The sequence below is a fragment of the Lemur catta genome, chromosome 17 (assembly GCF_020740605.2).
Source record: "Lemur catta isolate mLemCat1 chromosome 17, mLemCat1.pri, whole genome shotgun sequence".
Taxonomy (NCBI): Eukaryota; Metazoa; Chordata; class Mammalia; order Primates; family Lemuridae; genus Lemur; species Lemur catta.
The window spans coordinates 16,113,844-16,135,171 of NC_059144.1; the positions used below are offsets into that span (position 1 = coordinate 16,113,844).

The following is a 21,328-nucleotide window of genomic DNA, read 5'->3' on the forward strand; positions in this document are numbered from 1 at the left end:
CTGGAAGAAGGAGCCTGGTGGGCCCCCGATCTGAGTGATGGGTGACAAAGACAAGGCTGCACCCCAGCCGAGTGGCCGCTCAGCCCAACGCCTTCCAGGGCACCTGCCCTCCGCCTGGAGAAGGGGAGCCCTGGAGGGTCAGAAAACTGCCTCGGGGAAGGGTGAAGGGCGTGTGCGACCGAAGGAAAGGACACCCGAGGGTGTCGCGTGGTTTCTAGTCCTGGCCCTGTCTGGCATAAAGGGCGGCATCAGCTGCGCCTGCATTTAGGTGACCCCACTGCCCTTGGCTGATGGTGTGACCTGGGGATATCTCTTTATCCTGGTCGTCCATTTCAACAGTTGTAAAGATTGTCATCTAATTTATAGCATAGGGTTGTTTTCAGTAATGGTTCCGGTCTTGGTGTTGCCTTGAGCGAGTTACAGCTCCTTTGGGCTTCAGTTTCTTTGACTGATCTCTTTACCTAGTCAAATCTCCTTGTTATTGGTTCTGGTAACACATAATACCAGTCTTTCTTACACATACCACAGCTGTAACTTCACAAAGATTTGAGTAATTCAAGAGATTAAGAGAGTGCAAACTCCAAGAAGGAAGGAAACACTAGTTTTTGTATCCCTAGCGCCTAGCCCAGAGCTGCGCACAGAATGAGTGAGGGCTCAATAAATATCTGTTGATTGATTAAATGATGTAGTGCATGCAGATGACAGTAGGGCAACTCTTGGTACAGTCCAGAGTCCGGCCCGCTCTCGCACACTAATGATTTAGTTTAATCTCTTATTGTTACAGAAAAGGAATTTGAGGTCTATTTGGCCTTAGGTCATGGCCACAGGTCAGACCTCCAGGCTCCTGACTTCCAGTTTAGAGAAAAGTGTTCCTAATTAATTGTGAACAAATTCCCCAAATTGCTGTGATCAACAGGTTTAAATTTATGCAGAATTGTAACTATTCTGGTTGCCACGCCAACGCATTGCGTGTGTTCTTCCTTGCTGCAATGTCAATTTTTAATCACATCTCGTATTATTGGGAACAGGATTGCATCAGTCAAGGATGCTGGTTGCCATAACAATGGAAGCCTCTTTATACACCAGTACACACACAACCATCCGCCCAGTTTTCTCTCATCTCTACCCAGACTGTGCTTGTTCTGGATTCCAAAAGGTTTATTTTAGGTATTGAGAAGATTAAAAGAAAGTGGGGAACCTACACAAACACATGGCTTCTCAGGAACAAATGTTTCTTTTAGATAGTGATTAAGACAGACAAGTGGAATTTGAGCTAGCAGGGCCTAGGAACAAACAACTAACACGGATTTCAGTTGCTGAGACATTATTTTTCTGCCTATTAACAGTATTTTGGTGGTCTTTGGTTTTTTGTTTTTTTTTTTTAAGAGATGGGGTCTATGTTGCCCAGGCTGGTCTCGAACACCTAGCCTCAAGTGATCTTCTCACCTTGGCCTCCCAAAGGGCTGGGATAACAGGTGTGAGCCACTGCACCCAGCCTATATTGGTGGTCTTAATGTCTGGCATCAAGCATTTCTTGCTTGAACGCCTTCAGGAATGAGGAGCCCCTCCCAAGTTGAAATGATGTGGGGAAGGTTCTGCCTCATATAGCCAGAATTTGCCTTGCTGGTCCCAGTCTGTCTTCAGGAGCAAGTGAGCAAGTCCAGTCCTTCCCATAAGTGATGGCAGTACATAGTGGCTCACGCCTGTGATCCTAGCACTCTGGGAGGCCAACGTAGTTGGATTGCTTGAGCTTAGGAGTTCAAGACTAGCCTGAGCAAGAGTGAAACCCCATCTCTACCAAAAAGAAAAGAAAAGGAAAAAAAAACAAAAACAAAAAGCAGCTAGGCATTGCAGCATGCACTTGTAGTACCAGCTACCTGGGAGGCTGAGGCAGAAGGATCACTTAGAGCCCAAGAGTTGGAGGTTGCAGTGAGCTGCAATGATGCCTCTGCACTCTACGCAGGGTGGCACAGTGAGACTCTGTCTCAACAAAAACAAACAAGGAAACTGAGCACCCCTCCTCACAACCCCCTACCCCTTCATATAAAAAAAATTTAAAAAAATCAAAATCATACCATGTATCTCCTCAGCCCACAGCAGAATAAAACTAGAAATCAAGCACATGAGAAACACTCAAAGTATTTCTTTTCCTACACAAAGTCATGGAAATTAAACAACCTACTGCTGAACAATTATTGAGTTAAGAATGAAATTAAGGATGGAAATCAAAAAATTCTTTAAGCTGAACGACAAAGGGGACACAATCTATCCAAATCTTTGGGACACAGCAAGAGCATTCCTTAGGGGGAAACTCATAGCCTTAAATGCCTATATCAAAAAGACAGAAAGATCACAAATTGATAACCTCCTGAGGCAGGAAGATCACTTGAGCCCAGGAGTTTGAGGTTGCAGTGAGCTATGATGACACCACTGCACTTTAGCCCAGGCAACAGAGAGAGACCTTGTCCCCCCCCCCAAAAAAAAAAATTTCCCAGAATAGACAAATTGTGCAGGCATAGGGGATGTGGGTCATATAAATGTCACGCTACTGATCCTAAGGTTATAGATGGCAACTTGGAGAGCTGCAAAGCACGAGGTCAGGATGTTTCCAGAGTGTGTGACCCCAGAAGCTCTTGACAGCTCAGACAGCTCAACTCATATAAGCAATTTTGTGGGCAACTTTGTACTACAGGGTGTATCTCATGGCAGCCAATGGCCCTGCAAAGGTTGAAGCAGCATTTGATTTGACAAATTCCTGTTTAATGAAATGACTACATAAATTTTGCACAACAGGATTCAAGCTATGTGATTTAATGAGACAGATGAAATTAGATTTCATTTGTAGAAGACTGAAGTATTTTGAATAGCATAATGTATAAACCAGGAATTTTAGGGCTGTATTTCTAAGGACATAATTTGAAAACAAACAAAGGATGAATGTTTGGGGAAAGTAGCCGGAGGTGCCTAGTGGGGAGAATTCCAAGCAATTTCCCTACTTCAACCAGAGTAGCAGCTTTTAAAAAAATCAGTTTTACTTTTTTTTTTATTTAAATAGGGCATTTTGCTAAGGGTCTTGGAAATGTCATGGTCTTGTCCTGTGTCAGAATCCAGGACACAGTCCAGTTCTACAAAGCAATTTTATACTTTGTGCTTTTAATCCTCACCAGTTCCCTGAATTTTGATTTTCTTTTGTTTTTGTTTTTTGCTTTGTGTTGTTTTTTGAGACAGGGGCTTGCTCTGTCACCTGGGCTGGAGTGCAGTGGCGTGATCATAGCTTACTGCAACCTCAAACTCTTGGGCTCCAGCGATCTTCCCGTCTCAGCCTCCCAACCAGCTAGGACTACAGGCACGCGCCACCACACCTGGCTAAATTTTTCTTTTTTTTTTTTTTAGGGACAGTGTCTTGCTATATTGCCAAGGCTGGTCTGGAACTCCTGACCCGAAGCCATCCTCCTGCCTTGGCTTCCCAAAGTGTTAGGATTATAGGTGTGAGCCACTGTGCTTGGCCCTGGAAGCTCCATTTTAGAGATGAGAACTGTGAGGTTCACAGAGGTCACCAGCCTTACAAGCTAGTACAGAGCAAAGCCAGGACTCAACCCTCTCCCTATCCTCTTCAGCTGCCTCTGCACTACCTGGGGTAGTTTCTGTCACTGTCGCCTTCCCTACCTCCACCATCTCAGCTGAGACCTCAGGTCACTAGGGAGTAATACAGGTAGGTTTCCCACAGCATTAGAGCATATCAGAGGTTCCTCTTAAGGACTTCCAGAAACTTGGAATCCCTGGGTTAGCAGGTACAAGGGATATCCCAGCAAAAGGTAGGTATTAAAAATGGCAAATATGGTGTCAGGTGAGTTTGATAAGAGTTCAAGGAAGCAGGGCTTTGCTTTAGATTGAGTGTTGTTAGGAAGAAGGGGTAATTGCATGACTTGGTATCTAAATTTTTTCTAGAAGGTAGTAAATACAGAGCAGGGATACACCTAAAATTGGTAAAAACATCTTGTGACTCATAGTAGCCAGCCTAAGGGTATGTTTGGTCCTTTCGAGGTTTAGACATGTTCTTGGTTTCGTTTGTGTTCAGACATGATTATGGAATAGACTTGCTTTTGTCTCATTCCATTGTGGTCTTAGAACAGTCTTGTCTGCTGTTGGTGTTCTGTGAAAATGTGTATATTCAACAGAACACCAAGGCCCAGCAGTGAGTGCCAGGCCAGCTCCCGGCTGCCAGGGGCTGCTTGTCTCTTTCTTACTGTTTAGTGAGATGAAAAACCAAAATTTCAACAAATTTAGTTTAAAGATCTAATTGGCTTTTATTGGTGATTCATGAATCAGGCAGTGTCTCATCTAAAGATTTAGAAAAGATGCTCCACTGGGCATGACAGAATAGTCAATTTTTATAAGGTAGCTTGGGTAGAAACAAGGAAATAGCATAATACAAAAAGCAGATTGGTTAACATCAGGTTACTTTCCTTGTAAGGGTTAAAGCAGAGGGAACTTCCTTGTCATACAGGCTAACACTGGTCTGTTTGGGGATTTGGCCGTCATCTCTCTCCTGATATCTTGGAAGATCAGAAAAACAAGTTAGTTGTTCAGTTTGGTGACATAGAACTTCAGCATTAGTAATTCCATTTTGGGTTGGTTTTGTTCTGTTGGGGCCCAATGCAGGAGCTAGTACAAAACCCTGGCCTCCCATAAATTTCATTTTAACAGTGAGATTAAGTCATTATGGGTCTTACAGCGAGAATTTTGGTTCCTGAGCCTGCATTCGTACTGGAGAGACTACAGCGCCTTGTTTGAACCCACAAGCTGCTTGAGTCTGGGAATCTGAGTTATTTACCTGTTTTGCCTAATGCAGTACAAGGTACATGAACAAAAGAACAGAGGAATCAAAAAAGAGACAATGGTGTGACAGCCATGGCTCAGTACAATAAAGCCCTTTATAATAACTCAGGTCCTTAAAAAAATGCACTGTGTGGTTCCAGGTATGATGAGCCAGATAAACAGAATGGATATAAAGAAGCAATAGCCAGCTGAGTGCGGTGGCTCACGCCTGTAGTCTCAGCACTTTGGGAAGCTGAGGCAGGAGGATCACTTGAGCCCAGGGGTCCGAGGCACTCTAACCTGGGTGACAGAGTGAGATCCTGTCTCAAAAAAAAAAAGAAGAAAAGAAAAAGTAAAAGAAAAGCAACAGCCAACTGAAGCATCAGATAAGAGTCAGGACAAGGTGATGGTAGAGATTTACTCCAGCCTGGAGAATCTCAGGTGCTATTTCTGAGAGTCTTTATTTGGTACATTGCACAAGGTCACAAGCTCCCATTGTACCTGGTATTTCCAGTAGCAGATGAATAGCAAGCACCTGGCACAAAAGAGGCTCTCAAAAGAAAAGTTCATTTCTTCCTTTCTTTGAACTTTAAAGTAACTTTCATCTAACTTTTGATTTGAACTTCTACTTTGCCCAGGAAAGACTACAGTGAAATAAAAACCATTAAAAGAATCTACCTTTGATAAGCAAAAAAATGGATCTCTCCTTCTTTGGATTTCTTGTTTGCACATGGAATGACAGTGGGTATGAAGATGCAATCTACTGGTTTGCTGGCTAGTTACAGCAGGTCCTTGCATAGCATCATTTCGTTTTCACATCGTTTTGTTATAAGGTTGACGAAGACAAAAATCGATTCCCAGCTGGGGCTGCTGTCTGTGTGGAGTTTGCACATTCTCCCCATGTCCTCATGGGTTTTCTCTGGGTACTGTGGTTTCCTCCCTCAACTCAAGGATGTGCACGCTGGGTCCACTGGCCTGTCTAAATTGTCCCAGCCAGAGTGAGTGTGGGTGTGTGAGTGCGTCCTGAGTTGGAATGGCGATTTGTCTCAGGTTGGCTCCAGCCTTGAGCCCCTGAGCTGCTGGGATAGGCTCTGGCAACCCATGACCCTGAACTTGGAAAATGAATGAATACAAATTATTGTAAAATAAAAAATCCATAAAGTTTATAATAATCATACAAATGCATGACACTAAACAATGTGCCTGAAAGCAGCCTGTCCTGCTTGTGATTTATTTTTTTCCTTTTCTTTTTTCTTGTAAATGTCAGAGTTCTCAGCTGGACTTGAAAACAAACACTTTTAAACAAGTCCTTGGCAACATCCAAATTATTCTTGGTGATCTTGATATCCTTCTGGCCATATTGTGGACCACAGGGGCATATAAAAAGATTGCCTTTTTAAAAAATTTTTACTTATGTATTTTTTTAGAGACAGGTTCTCACACTGTTGCCCATGCTAGAGTGCAATGGTGGGATCTTAGCTCACTGTGACCTCAAACTCTTGGCTCAGCCTCCAGAGTAGCTGGACCATGATGTGTGCCACCACACCGGGCTAGACTGTATTTATTTATTTATTTATTTTTATAGAGATGGAGTCTTGCTCTTTCTCAGGCTGGTGTCGAACTCCTGAGCTCAAGCAATCCTCCTGCCTCAGCCTCCCAGAGTGATAGGATTATAGGCGTGACCCACTTCGCCCAGCAATTGTTGGTTTTTGACCTGTGTTGTGGAGGAGATGCCCCTGACAAATTTTTTTTTCTGGTAGAGACAGTGTGCGTGTGGGGGGAGCGTGTCTTGCTATATTGCCTGGGCTGGTCTGGAACTCCTGGCCTCAAGGGATCCTCCCACCTTAGCCTCCCAAAGTGCTGGGTATGAGCCACTGCTCCTGGCCCTGACAAGTTTTGCTTTAAAACATTTATTCCTTGATTTAATCCACCACCACTACGACTGCCCTCACTTACTGATTCACCAAAAATCAGGTTAATCAATAATTCTTATTTGTACTTATTAATCTTTCTTAAATTATGTATAGCTCACATTCATCTCAATGTTTAATATCAGAAGTGTCCTGGCCTTTACTTAGAAGTTTAGTGATGTTTTTGTGACCAGGAACATGCTGCAGGAACTGAACTCTTGTTTATATCAATTAGCCTACAGTAAAAGTGATTTTGGTTTAGCTTAAAGTTGCAATTTCCAAAAACCTATCTGCACAGATTTTTTTTTTTTTTTTTTTTTGAGACAGTCTCACTTTGTTGCTCGGGCTAGAGTGAGTGCCGTGGTGTCAGCCTAGCTCATAGCAACCTCAAACTCCTGGGCTCAAGTGATCCTCCTGCCTCAGCCTCCCAAGTAGCTGGGACTACAGGCGCGAGCCACCATGCCTGGCTAATTTTTTGTTTCTATTTTTAGTTGACTGGCTAATTTTTTTCCTATTTTTAGTAGAAATGGGGTCTCGCTCTTGCTCAGGCTGGTCTCCAACTCCTGACTTCAAGCCATCCTCCTGCCTCCACCTCCCAGAGTGCTAGGATTACAGGCATGAGGCACCGCGCCTGGCCCTGCATAGATGTTAAGTGAGCACTTACTGTAGTCTTACCCAAAGTAAGGAACCAGCCAGCCACACCCAAGAAACAGGATTTAGGAACTGCAGGCATCATTATTCCCCTCCCTTTTTTAAAACTCACTATGTGAGGTTTTTGTTTTGCTGATGAGGTATACAAACACAGGGAAGAACTAAAGGGCATTTCTTTTTTCTTTTCTTAAAGAAAGAGAGGAAGTGGCTGAGTTTAGAAATAGAGCTATCAGGCCCTTGTGGTGGGTGGCTCAGACTGGGTGCAGTGGCTCACACCTGTAATCCCAGAACTATGGGAGGCTGAGACAGGAGGATACCTGAGGCCAGCAGTTCCAGACCAGGCTGGGCAACATATCAAGACCCTATCTCTACAAAAAATAGAAAAATTAGGCCGGGTGTGATGGCTCACGCTTGTAATCCTAGCACTCTGGGAGGTGAAGGCAGGAGGATGCCTTGAGCTCAGAAGTTGAGACCAGCCTCAGCAAGAGTGAGACCCCGTCTCTACTAAAAATAGAAAGAAATTAGCCAGGCAATAACAACAACAACAAAAAAAAAATTGAAAAAATCCCCTGGGTGTGGTGGTGCATGCCTGTAGTCCCAGCTACTCAGGAGGCTGAGGCAGGAGGATTGCTTGAGCTGGGGAGTTTGAGGTTGCTGTGAGTTAGGTTGATGCCAAGGCACTCTAGCCTGGGCAACAGAGCAAAACTGTCTCAAAAAAAAGAAAAAAAGGAAAGAAAAATTAGCCATGTGTAGTGGCACATGCCTGTAGTCCTAGCTGCTGCTTCGGAAGCTGAGGCAGGAAGATCACTTGAGCCCAGGAGTTTGAGTTGCAGTGAGCTATGATGATGCCACTGCATTCTAGTCTGGGCAACAGAACAAGACCATGTCGCAAAAAAAAAAAAAAAAAAAAAAATTCCTGCAGGACTTAAAGGTTTTTCAATTAGAAAAACTCTCCATGTAATTAATACGTTAAGCAACTTCTCTTTTAGGTCTACTTAGAATTGTCATGGTTCTTATTAAAATTATCCATGATGATTAAAAAAAAAAAGCCTGTAATCCTAGCACTCTGGAGGCCAAGGTGGGAGGATGGCTTGAGGTCAGGAGTTCAAGACCAGCCTGAGCAACAGCGAGACCCTGTCTCTACTAAACATAGAAAAATTAGCTGGGTGTGGTGGCACGCACTTGTAGTCCCAGCTACTCGGGAGGCTGAGGCAGGAGGATCACTTAAGTGAGCCCAGGAGTTTGAGGTTGCTGTGAGCTAGGCTGATGCCACGGCTATCAAATGGGGACTTGGGGGCAGGGAGGAAATGCTGTGTGCTACTGATGTAATTGAACCATATTTCCCTCATTAATGAGTTGTCGGATGTATGGGATGTGGCCTCAACATGGGCCCAAGGTGCTGGCACAGACTGCTCATGGGGATGATGCTACTATTGTTTACAGAGCAATTGCCCTCAAAATTTGAGTGTGGTTCAATTTGAGGATATAGTTCTTTGTACTGCTCTGGTATTTACATGTCCAAATTGTCCTAGCAGGAGCGTGGGTATGTGTTTAAGTACAAATAAGACTAGTATTTACTAGTCTATATGGGTTAATGAAATGAATTGAACATAAAGATCTGGTACACAGTATCCTCAGGTTACTGATTTTAAAGATGTTATATACTGTGAAACACCACATTAAAGTACTCTAGTCTTATTAATTTCTACCATTTTTGAGTCCTCTAGTTCTCAAGGCTTACATGAAACACTGACAAAAGGCTCTCTCCTTGACCAAATTTGCTCCCACCCACAGTCATCATCCATCCTGTCCTTAGCCTGCCTAGCCCAGTTTTAATAAGAATCCTGATAAGTCATCAAATTAAGTAACAAATTTGGTGGCTTAAAAACAACACAAATTTACCATCTTCAGATTCTGGATGGAGATCAAAAATCTGACATGATTGTCTTTCAGATTTTTTTTTTTGAGACAGGGTCTTGCTTTGTCACCCAGGCTGGAGTGCACTGGTGTGATCATAGCTCACGGCAATCTCACTCTCCTGGGCTCAAGTGATCCTCCTGCCTCAGCCTCCTGAGCAGCAAGTACTACAGGCGTGCGCCATAATGCCTGGCTAATTTATAAATTTTTTGTAGAGACAGGGTCTCTACTCCTGGCCTCAAGCAATCCTCCTAGCTTGGCCTCCCAAAGTGCTGGGATTACAGGCATGAGCCACTGTACTTAGCCTTTCAGACTCTTAAAAAAAAAAAAAAAAAAAATTCTGAAATGGGTTTCACTGGGCCAAATCAGAGTGTTGGCAGGGCTGCGTTCCCTCCAGAGCCTCTCGGGGAGAATCTGTTTCCTTGTCTCATGGCTCCTTCCATCTTCAAAGCCAACAGTGCAGCATCTCTTTCATACCAACTTTTTCTTATTTTTGATCCTTCAACCTCCCTGTTTATAAGGATTCTTATGATTACACTGGGCTCAAACAGGCAATCCAGAATAATCTCAGTTCCAGACTTTTTATTTAATCACATCTGCAAAGTCCCTTTTACCATTTAAGGTTACATATTCACAAGTTCTGCATATTAGAATGTGGACCTTTTGGCAGATGCCAGGCAGGGCACCATTCAGCCTACCAAATATGTCATACCTGCTAAAATTCCATTGGTCAAAATCAAGGGATGGGACATTCTCTGCTCATAAGGGTGGAATGTGGCGACAGTAAGTATTTCTGACAGTAATATCTACCACACATCTGGTAAGGTCTTTAATAAGTGTTTACTGAATGTGAGTCTGGACCATGGTGGTTCAGGGTGCTACACTCTTTGAGGGCTTCCTGAAAACACCATTGAACACTGATTATCTTATTATAGTCATAGCCACACTGTTGTCTGGGCTTAAGTTCCTGCTGGGTCTGCAGACAATGTCATCTATGGCAAAAGGTGGATGAGCACTATAATTTAAGGTCTTAATTACTCATTCCATTCATAGTGCTGTTGTAGACCCTAGCCTCACATCGCAATTTAGGCTCTGAATTTTCCTTCTTCCTCTATTCATTACCCAGAGCAAGATGATACATTATCTGCTTTAAGCCCTCTGAAGGTGCAGAAAAGATTTGACAGGGATCTTAGAGAAACAGTTTCCTTTTTATCCCCTCACCACTTTGCCAGAAATGGCCCAGAATTCAGCTGAGGAAGCATCTGTTACGGCAGGGAGGCCACATACTTTGAGGAGGTCAGAGCAAAGCCGGAGTGCTTTGTCTACCAGTGGGCCCCACTCTGTGAGAGTACAGGAAGACAACAGATGGTTAGGGGATTCAAAACTGCTTCACAGACACAGGGCTGAGGGGGTGTTTAGCTTAAAGAGGACCTTCGGATGACCAGAAGGTAACATGATCTGCGAGGCTAGAAGGAGAATCAGGCAATGGTTTCCCAGCTATGTCCACTGAAAAGGCCTGTGACCAAACCAGTAGCAATGAGTACCCCCAGGGTCCAGACTGTGGTTGCTAAATACCATTTCCAACTAAAAATAACCAGGGCTCCTTGGAGAAATGGCTAAATTCAGATCTGAGACTGCAAATGTACAAGATGAGCCTGTAAATCTTACTAAACCAGAAAGCAAGGAAACTAACAAGATTAGGTCTGCTTCAAATGAACTCGGGAAGCATGTTCACTTGAGTCCCCTGACTGAAGAATACGGTTAACATTGGTAAAGACAACTGTAACGGACTGAAGTAAATGTTTAAAGCCATGTGTCCATGGTTTAATGAATCTAGGCAAAGACAATCAATAGCTGCCATTATGACAAAAAGTATATGCAAGTAGCCTTGAAAAAACTTGGAATTTGATAAGGCCCCTAGAATAGTGGGTCTTAAATTTTAGCATGCACCAGAACCACCTGGGGGCCTTGCTGGGTTCCACCCAGAGTTTACTTTTTTTTTTTTTTTTATTTTAGAGATAGGGTCTTGCTATGTTGCCCAGACTAGAGTGCAGTGGCTATTCACAGGTGCAATAGCCTTCACCTTGCCTCAAGCAATCCTCCCACCTCAACCTTCTGAGTAGCTGGGACAACAGGCACTCGCCATTGTGCCCAGGGAGTTCCGATTCAGAGTCTGGGGTGGGGCCTGAGGAATGTGGTATTTCTAACATCTGACATCCCAGATAATGCTGAGACTGCTGGTCTGGGAACCACACTTTGGAAACCGTTTTTCTAGGTCTATCAATTTACAGGAAATGAGAGAGACAGGATTACACGCTTAATGACACCATGAGATTGCAATCAGCAAAATCAAGGCTGGAAAATGCTACAGGACAGTGACCTGACTTCTCCAACATCTAAAGATGAAATGTCTAAGATTTCCTTCAAAATTATCTGGCGAGGAAGTGGACAGGTGTCTATTGTTAAAGCTAGACTAGTACATGGTGGGTACATCATACTATTATCAATGGTGTTTGAAATTTTGTATGATGAAAGTAACAGCAATGAATTAGTATATTCAGGCTGTTCATGAATAACTAGCAAGTAGGGATAGCAGAGATTTTAATACTTGGGCACCACCACATTCAGCAACTCTGCTTTGACTACCTTTTTCTTGGTCGGATACAACAGTATTAGAGTTTAGCTATTCTATTTATAGAATGTTTTCATGATGGCAGCTACTATTTAACGAGTCACTGTGCCACATGCTTTGATAATACTGTTTACTTTTCACAATATTAGAAGGAACTGTTTTATTGATGAGGATGCAACTTATTTTCCCTTGCACATGTCTCATATAAATGGTGCCACCTCCCCATCCCTTTTGGCCCTGGCCTAGGGGACTCACTCTCCTGTTTTCAGCAGTAAATTCAATCCGACACCACCGAAGTTTTCCCTTCCAGCAGCTCTTTCTCAATCTCCAAAATGACTGGCTCCTTCCTAAAGACAAAAAAAACCCTCTTCTTTCAACCTTACTTTTGAATCAGTCTACCCATTAGAGAATGCACTGCCTTTACAGAACGCCAACAGGTGCAATCATAGCTTAGAATACCACCAATAAGTGTACATAGTAATAAGTGATAGCAGACAGGTATTTAATAGCCTCTAGTTATCCCCACAGAAATTAATTATAAATGAAAAGTGACTTTATAGTGATCCAGGTTATTGCCATGAGCCACTGGATATGATGCATTGAGGAAAGTCTCATTCTTGTGATAGTCCTCCCAAAAATGCTGTCATATAGAAACATGAGACACACTCAAATTGAGAAAAATTCTACAAAATAACTATTAATTTTTTTAAGTTTTTTTTCCCCCCCAGAGGTGGAGTCTCTATAAAAAGTGCAGTGGTGGGACCACAGTTCACTGCAACCTCCAACTCCCAGGCTCAAGGGATCTTCCTGCCTCAGCCTCTGGAGTAGCTGGGACCACAGGCTCGAGGTACTGTGCCTGGCTCTACTCTTTCCCTTTTAAAAATGACAAGGTTAAGAAAAAAGGCTGAGGATGCATTCCAGGTTAAAAGAGACTAAAGAGCCATGAAAACGAAATTTAGCAAGTGATCCTGAACTGAGAGAAAAAAAATAGAAAGGTGATAATGGATGAAATTTAAATACGAACTGTGTATTAAACAGTATTACATCAATGTTAATTTCCTGATTTTGATATTATCCCTGTTCCTAGGAAATACACACATTTTTAGGCATAAAAGAACATGATGTCTCTGACTTACTTTCAGATGATTCAGGAAAAAAAAAAAATCGAAGAGATAGAGTCCTGCTATATTACCCAGGCTGACCTCAAACTCTTAGGCTCAAGGGATCCTCCCACCTCAGCATCCTGAAGAGCTGGGACTACAGACCCAGGCTACAGAGCCAGGTTCCAAAAAAACAAAAACAAAACCAAAACCATATAAATGAAAAGTGAAACAAAATATAATTGGTGAATGAGAAAATAACAGGTCTCTGCACTATACCTGCACCTCCTTCCCCATGTGTGAAACTGTATCAAAATAGCTACCCCAAGGCCGGGCGCGGTGGCTCACGCCTGTAATCCTAGCACTCTGGGAGGCTGAGGCGGGTGGATCGCTCGAGACCAGCCTGAGCAAGAGTGGACCAGCCTGAGCAAGAGTGAGACCCCCGTCTCTACTAAAAATAGAAAGAAATTATCTGGCCAACTAAAATATATATATAGAAAAAATTAGCCGGGCATGGTGGTGCATGCCTATAGTCCCAGCTACTCTGGAGGCTGGGGCAGGAGGATCGCTTAAGCCCAGGCGTTTGAGGTTGCTGTGAGCTAGCTAGGCTGATGCCACAGCACTCACTCTAGCCCGAGGAACAAAGCAAGACTCTGTCTCAAAAAAAAAACAACCACAAAATAGCTACCCCAAAATTCTATTTTTTGAGCCTTCTTTAACCCAATTTCTTTCAAGAGATTTTCACTAAGAGGAATTGAGTCTCTGAAACAAGCATTGAATTTTAATGTTTTAAGGCTGTTAGGAACTCAATGAGAATTTAAACTGGGCCTCTGTTTAGAAAGCCTTGTTATACCGCAATGACTCCTAGAAATAATCTCCAAAATAGGGGTAAATACATGGCCGTATTAATTATAAACAGCTTCCTAATATAAGCTTTAATATTACTTTTCCTTTGTAAAATTCAAATGAGTTATGTGATGAAACTATCAGAGGAATGTGAATTTTTCTAGATTTGCATAAAGCATCTCCAGAAGGACACATAAGAGACTAGTAGTCCTGGCATCCTCCAAGGGGTCAAAGGTGGGTCTTACTGCAACACCTCCCGTTTGTATCCTCTGAAAAATCATGTTTCAAAGATCAGAAAAGTGTAAAAACTTCACCACTTCATTAATTGTCATACTGGGAGCCATCTGTGGGACTGCTCTAAGATAGCCAGGCATATCTAAACAAGCTATTTAAGATCTAGAAAACCAATTACACTAACTCATCATCCTTTTAGTAAATGGATGCATACATCATCTTAAGGATACAAACACACATCTTATTCAAAATGTGGTCATTGTTAGGTCCTGGAACAAACCTAACAGTCATTACTGGCTGAAAAAGCTCAAAGATTAGCACGTAAATTGATAATTATTAATACTATACTAGGTGCTACACTGTAAGAGCTCTAAAAAATTTTTGTATAATATTGAATGTCGAAAATAACTTTTTAATTCATGTTGTTACATAAGCCAAAGGATTACTTAATAGACACTTTTTCTGAAAAAAAGATTTATTCATTCAACAGTATACTAGTCAGTCATTTGAAGTAGATCTCCGTATTAGCATACGTTAAGTAAAAACAAGTTGTAGAATACTATTCATGGCATGAACAAATTGTTGACTGAAACTGGGTGCAGCCACAGAAATTAAAGTGGGAAAACCATGCTCCCTGAAAGCAAAGTAAATAAAAGTATGATGGTTTCTAAATGTAAATGACCAAAGATTAGAGTGTTATAGGTCCAAATTAAGAACATTAGATTAAGAATTTAGGAAAAAATGATTATAGTTTCCCAGTTCATCTGAGAAATAATTGCATTGGAAAATGTCCAAACTATTACAAGATATACATGAGTAAATTGTACATGAAAACAAAGCAAGTTAATGCTAAAAAGACTTAGTATATTTAATCCTTCACAACAGCAGCTAGAATTATGGTATTCTAAGAACTTTTCATATATCAGCTTTTAATCTTCACACTGCTTGCATGAGGTTTTGTTTCACCAATGACCTTGAAGCACAAGGGCTAATGACTCATTCAAGATAAACCATCTACTATGTTAATCCCAAACTAGTTTCTGAAGAACTGAAAACAAGATCCCTTTCTCACACTGGAGACAGGAATGGCCTGCAAACTGTCAACTCCAATTCAAAAAACCATTTGCCAAGAATTTGGTGCTAAATGGAAATACACAATAAACTCAAAACAAGCCTTTCCCTCAGAAAGTATTTTATTGATAAAGCATAAAATAGGTTAACAAATTGGGAGAAAAAAGACACCAAGATGAAAGGTGGCAAACACAAGAATGGGAAAGTCAAAGTCAAAGTAGGCAGGACTCATACTGGCCATAAAGGCACTACGGCATGTCAATAAACACTATCAAGTAAAAGAAAACGGAATCAATAAGTTCCTCAATTCTCTTTTGCTCTGTATCAGCTTGATACTTCATCTAGCCACTCATGAGTGTGTGGCATATTGTCAACTCAGATTCTACTGACAAGTTAGCAAGGAACCAAACATTTTTGTCAACTCTATGTTCTCAAGTGGGCCAATGTTATACAGTAGTTTAGTGCCTCCAATGACTTGGGTCTACAGGCATGGAATAAGACTAGACTTTTTAACAAATTGGTCTTTGCTATTACTAGAAAATGTTTACGGGTGCAGGCATTTACCTATACAATTACCCACTTACTGGGGCAGCTAACAATGTAGTCAAACCTGCCCATTACCACGTGATGTCACATTAACAGAAGTGAGCCCAGCTGAAGGATGTTGCAACACTTTCAGAAAGCCAAACTTCACATTTTAATAAGCTCCCCCCTTCCTTAAAAGGCTGTGTGGTTCAAAAAGCTTTTATGTTCTTTCCCTGAAAACAAGAGAACTTTGGTCAAAACCAATTTTTAAAAGTCATTACTTCTTTCAATAGGCAAAATAATGAACTATAATAAGACATAATTTTCTTCCCTTAACTTATAAACTTTATATTGGAAAAATAAACCCATTTTTTATAAACATCCAAAACAAAAAGTTATCAAAGAAAAAAAAATAATGGAAACATCAACCTTTTGGGGCATTGTATTTCTAAGGTTAAGATTTTTAACAGGAAGCCTAGTAATTTCTTAAAAACAAAGCTTTTTTCACATTATCAAGTACTCTCGCCTACTGTGATTGACACCTAGATATTTGACTCCAATTTTTTTCACTCAGCTGTTTATTAGATATGTTTCTGGATTAACTGAACATACAAACCAACCCTACAATATCGAGCTTTCTAGTCACACCTGTGGCACAATGAGCAGTGTACACACCATGCCCTACTACAATCCAACCCTTGGCACCCTTAACCAGGGACAGCTCCTAACATTAAAGCTGAGCCAATTAATCTACATCTTGGTTTCAGATCAAGGTTAATAAGTGCTTTTAAATGAAATAATCTGAACAAAAGGTCATAAGGTTAATCCACTTCTTGAACTGCAATTTCAACTAATTAGGCTCACGAATGAATGGACTAACTGCTAACCTAGTAACACCTACAAATTTGCAATATTCTAATTTGGTTTCCACAGTATTCATTACACTTCATCCATAATAAAGTACAGAAAGTTTTTAGTTTACCCATGTTTTTCAAACCAAACTACACAAAGTATAAAATTTACAAAGATGATCTAACCGATTACCACACGACCCCACTAACTACAAAGTGGGGGAACGACTGCTGGCTGTAACTTTGTTTTTTTAGACAGAGTCTTGCTCTGTTGCCCGGGTAGAGTGCATTGGCATTATCATAGCCCACTGCAAACTCCAACTCCTGAGCTCAAAGGATACTCCCGCTTCGGCCTCCCAGAACGCTACGACTACAGGCGTGAGCCCAGCCTAATTTTAATCAGCAACTGACTTCACCAAGGCCTATCTGTTGCATAAATGTAACTATCTTTCAGCAGAAAAAGCAGTATATGCTTTTCTATTTTGAATACACTAAATTTCTGATCAAACAAAGACTACTCCTGTTTTCATATAACATAAAGATCACTGAACCATACTTCAACAACACTAATTACACTGACTTCCAGAAATTGGATTATCTAAAGAAGATCCCAAGCATTAGGAGCTGTTTCTTGAATAGTTAAAATTAACATTTTTGAAAAGTTTCATTATTTAAACATTAATCTAGGCAAAATTCTTAACAGATTGACTACAAAATATCTTTTATTTTTAACCCGGTTTGTTAAAGGGGCAGATAAAGACTTTGGCAAATTTGAGTAACAGCACAAAATAATGTTATCCAAACTGAATAATTTATTGCTGGTCTGAGGCTTGCCTTGTTTTACACTTAAGTAGAATTTACACTGTTTCCACAAATAGCAGATATCAACATTTAAAGGAATTTAATAGTGACCTATTCAAATAAGGCAATCATCTTGGTAGCAAACTTTTATTTAAATCTTACATAACTCAAGCTTTATAAAAAGCCAACATAATTGAAAATTGGGTTCTTCCTCTAAAGCCTTAAGTATTCAAAGCTTGAAACGGTTAATTTAAAAATAAGCAAACAAACAAAAAACCCCTGCAGCAGATCCTGCTGAAATACTTAAAAAAAAAAAATCTAAATGAGCTTAATCTTTACAAAAGTTATTTTAGCTCAAAAGCTATAAAATCAAATTTATCTTAATTCTACAAAGAAGGGAGAGGGTCTCTGACTTCATGCCACCATTTCTTAGAATCTTATCTTTTTAATCAAATTTGGCCACAAATCAAATTTCTCTGTGCCCCTGTTTTCAAGAGATTCTTCTTGCAGAAGAGGCCAAGTATAAACATGGAAGAGTAACTGCCTAAGCAAGTAGGAAAGTGTTCTGTAATAGTGTGCAAAGAATGTAGAGTTCTGGGTTAATCTCTGGAACTCGATCTGGACCTTGATCTTGACTTTGAGCGAGATCTAGAACGGGATCTTGAAGCTCTTTTTGGTGGAGGGGACACAGAACGAGCCTTTGAGGGTGGAACAGGTAGGGGTGAATTGGAACGAGACTGGCTCCTTGATCTGGATTTTGACTTTATATCACCTTTTCCATTTTCTTTGGGGGATCGAGACCGTGACCGAGACCTGCTTCGAGATTTCTCATACTCCTTAGATCTGCTTCGGGAACGAGACCGGGAGCCCCGATCAGACTTGGGCTTAGACTTGCTCTTTGACCTAGATTTTCTCCCTTTTGATCGAGAACGTGATCGACCTTTGCTCCGTGACCTGGATCTGGACAAGAAAAGCCAGATTTTTTTCAATCCTTTCAGAACATACACGTACTCCACAAACTACAGTAATATTCACAAAAATCCAACACCACATTGTTTACCGGGAGTGACTTTTCGAGATACTCCGAGATCTACTGCGGCTGCTCCTACGACTCCTACTTCGTGACCTTCTTCTAGATCGTGACCTATAGGAAAGACAATGAAATCTTAATCTCCAGTCGAAATTACTCAATTATATGCTTTTTGTTTGTAAATAGATTCCTCCCCCTCCATGTTCTTTAACACTGTTACCTAGATCTGCTTCCTGAGTAAGACCGCCTATGGCTTGTGCGTGGCTTATCTTCAATAAGCCTAATGTTTCTGCCATTTATTTCAGTACCATCCAGTCTGTCCAAAGCACGCTTCATGTCAGAGTAGGAGCGAAACTCAATTACGCCCTCATTTGTGCGTTCCTTATGAGCATCCGCATAGGTTACTTCACCTGCTTGTCGCATAAAATCCTAAAACAGCAAACAAGACTGGTCAGACCCGGAAATCTAATGATAAAAATTTACACACTGTACTTGATTCTCAGAAATAAAAGTGTAAAAAGAGCCTACCTTTAATGCACTAGTAACACAATTTTGATCTCAAATTACAACACATACCTTTAAATCTTGCCAACTGCAACGACTAGAAAGGTTTTCTACAATAAGCCTGTACTCTGTACGAACAGGTGGTCCATATTTGTCTCTGCCAGAAGTTCTCCGACTGCTATATCCGCCTCCACCACCTTTATCATATGAAGGGAATGATTAGATGCTTTGTAATGATAAAAATGCATAACGTTTTTGAAAGTTAGTACAAACATATCAACTTTTATTTACTGGAGTAGGACTTTGCTATTATATTGCTAAACCTTTGATACATTTGTGATTTGCCATAAATTAAATTAAGGGCAAGTCAAATAAGACTAAATCCAACTAAACCTCTCCTACAATCTGTTAGAGAGTGACTGCTCCTTTATTCAATTTACCTCGCTAAGTTTTATTTTACAGAACATTGTAAAATATAAAACTTAACTGATTACATGCATTTCTACATTTTACAAAAATGTTTACTAGTTACACTAAGTACTTACATCACAGTGTGAGGTTTTTGGTGGTGGTTTGGCCACAAAACACGCAAGGTAACAGTCACCTAGTTCAGATTAACCAGTTTTGTCTAACCCTTGGAATCCTCACCATCACCCTGCGTCTAATGGCAAAAGGCTGCTGTCGTCATGGCTTCCGGTAAGGTCAGCCAAAGGGTCATAGGGCAAGGGTCACACAATGTATGGAAAAGCCAAGGCCAATCAGGAAAGGCAGTCATCTTAGCCTCAGTGGACACAGCCTCAGCCCCATTGGTCACTTTCAAATTGAAACATCAAGGACTTGTTAAAAAGTTTGAATTCAACATGCAACAATTTCAACATCAAACATTTAACATAACCAAAAATCCCCCCACCTCCTCCCAATAACATGCCCCAACTAGTTTAAATACAGCGCAAGGCTTTAGATTTACTTTGTGGCACAATACCACATTACTTTAAAATAGTATTTCTTTGGCCCCCATCAATTTGAGTAACTCTAAGACCTACACCCTAGGCTCCTCCCCTTCCCCCCGTACCCCACTTCACCCCACCTCCACCCCAGCCTGTCCCCAAACTTCCACATTCCTAGCTAATGTTCTGACAGGTAAGTAAGGGGGATACAACAAATACAGCCAACCCTTACTTCTTTCGTGGGTAGAACCCATGGCACTGCTGACAAGGGACCAGCAGAAGCCACCCCCCTCCCAACTTGGCCAAAAAACAAAAACAAAACCAAACACCCGGACCCAATCCCCGCGCTCCGGCGTCCCATGGCTGCCCCGGGCAGACGTGAAGGCAGCAGGGCCCGGGGACACCCGAGTCAAACGACCCCCGGCCCCCGCGCCTGCCCGGGCTGGGAGGCTCCAACCCGCCCGCCCTAGTGCCTGCGCCCGCCCCCCAGGGTCCCCAAGGGCGCGGAGCTCGCGGGGGTGGGACTCACTGCGGCTTCCGTAGCTGTAGCCGTCGCGATCGCGGCGCGGGCCCCGGGCGTGCTCCACGATCACGCGCTCGCCGCAGAGCTCCTTGCCGTTCAGCTCGTAAACGGCGTCGTCGGCATCGCGGGAGTCCTCGAACTCCACGAAGCCGTACCTGGGGGCGACGGCGAGCCGGCGCCGGCGGGGGCGTCGTTAGCCGGGGCGCGCACGTGCGCGCCCCCGCGCCCCAACGCGCACTCCCGCGGCTCCGTGCTGCCGCCATCTTGGAGGCCCTGCCACGCGGCGCCGCGGCCTTGGCCGCTTTTCCTTGGGGTGTCCCCGCCGCCGCCAGCCCCGGGACGCTGGATGCGGACATGGGCGCCCAAGCGCGACTCACCCATTTTTGAGGTCTACTTCAAGGAGGCGGCCATAGCCACTGAAAAAGCGCTGGATGTCCTTCTCCCGGACGTTGTAGCTCAGGCGTCCTATGTAGACGCGCGGCATGTCCGTGGCTGGCAGAGGGCCCAAGGGCTGGCTACCGAACACAAGACCGCAAGACGGGAGCCGCGGTGCGGGTGCGGGGACGGCAAAAGCCAGAACACGCGCCTCACACCGCAGCAGCGGCCGAGTCCAGCCACACAATGGTGCGCGCGCGAGCCAGGGATATGCTATATGGGCGGTCGGGGGGCGGGGCCTAGCGTGTGACGTCAGCGCGCAGCACGTACGCTCCCGCGCCGGGGCCCTGGGCTAGGGGGAGACTTGCGAGTACGCCGTTTGCGAGGATTTGGCGAAGTACTGTCATGCTCGCTTCCAGAATTTTCTCCAATCTTCTTAGCCCATCTTTGTAAACATAACATCCCATAATCCAGCTGCGGACTTGTCTTCTGATTTGTACCTTTAAAAAAAGCCGTTCCTCTGTGTGAGCTCCTCGGGAGAATCCTAGGTTTTTATTGGTTTTCGAGGTTGTCATAATAGGTCACCGCGGTCT

At 42.7% G+C, this 21,328-nt stretch overlaps 1 protein-coding gene across 1 annotated transcript; it reads right to left on the bottom strand.

Moving 5' to 3' along the window:
• Positions 1–17,259: 17,259 nt before the first annotated feature.
• SRSF6 (serine and arginine rich splicing factor 6) lies at positions 17,260–21,036 on the bottom strand. Its single transcript, XM_045528906.1, has 6 exons — positions 20,738–21,036; positions 20,367–20,515; positions 18,963–19,087; positions 18,607–18,815; positions 18,417–18,500; positions 17,260–18,316 (listed from the first exon to the last, which is right to left on the bottom strand). The coding sequence occupies exons 1-6, from the start codon at positions 20,842–20,844 to the stop codon at positions 17,956–17,958; spliced, it is 1,035 nt and encodes a 344-aa protein (XP_045384862.1). The 5' UTR covers positions 20,845–21,036; the 3' UTR covers positions 17,260–17,955.
• Positions 21,037–21,328: the final 292 nt, after the last annotated feature.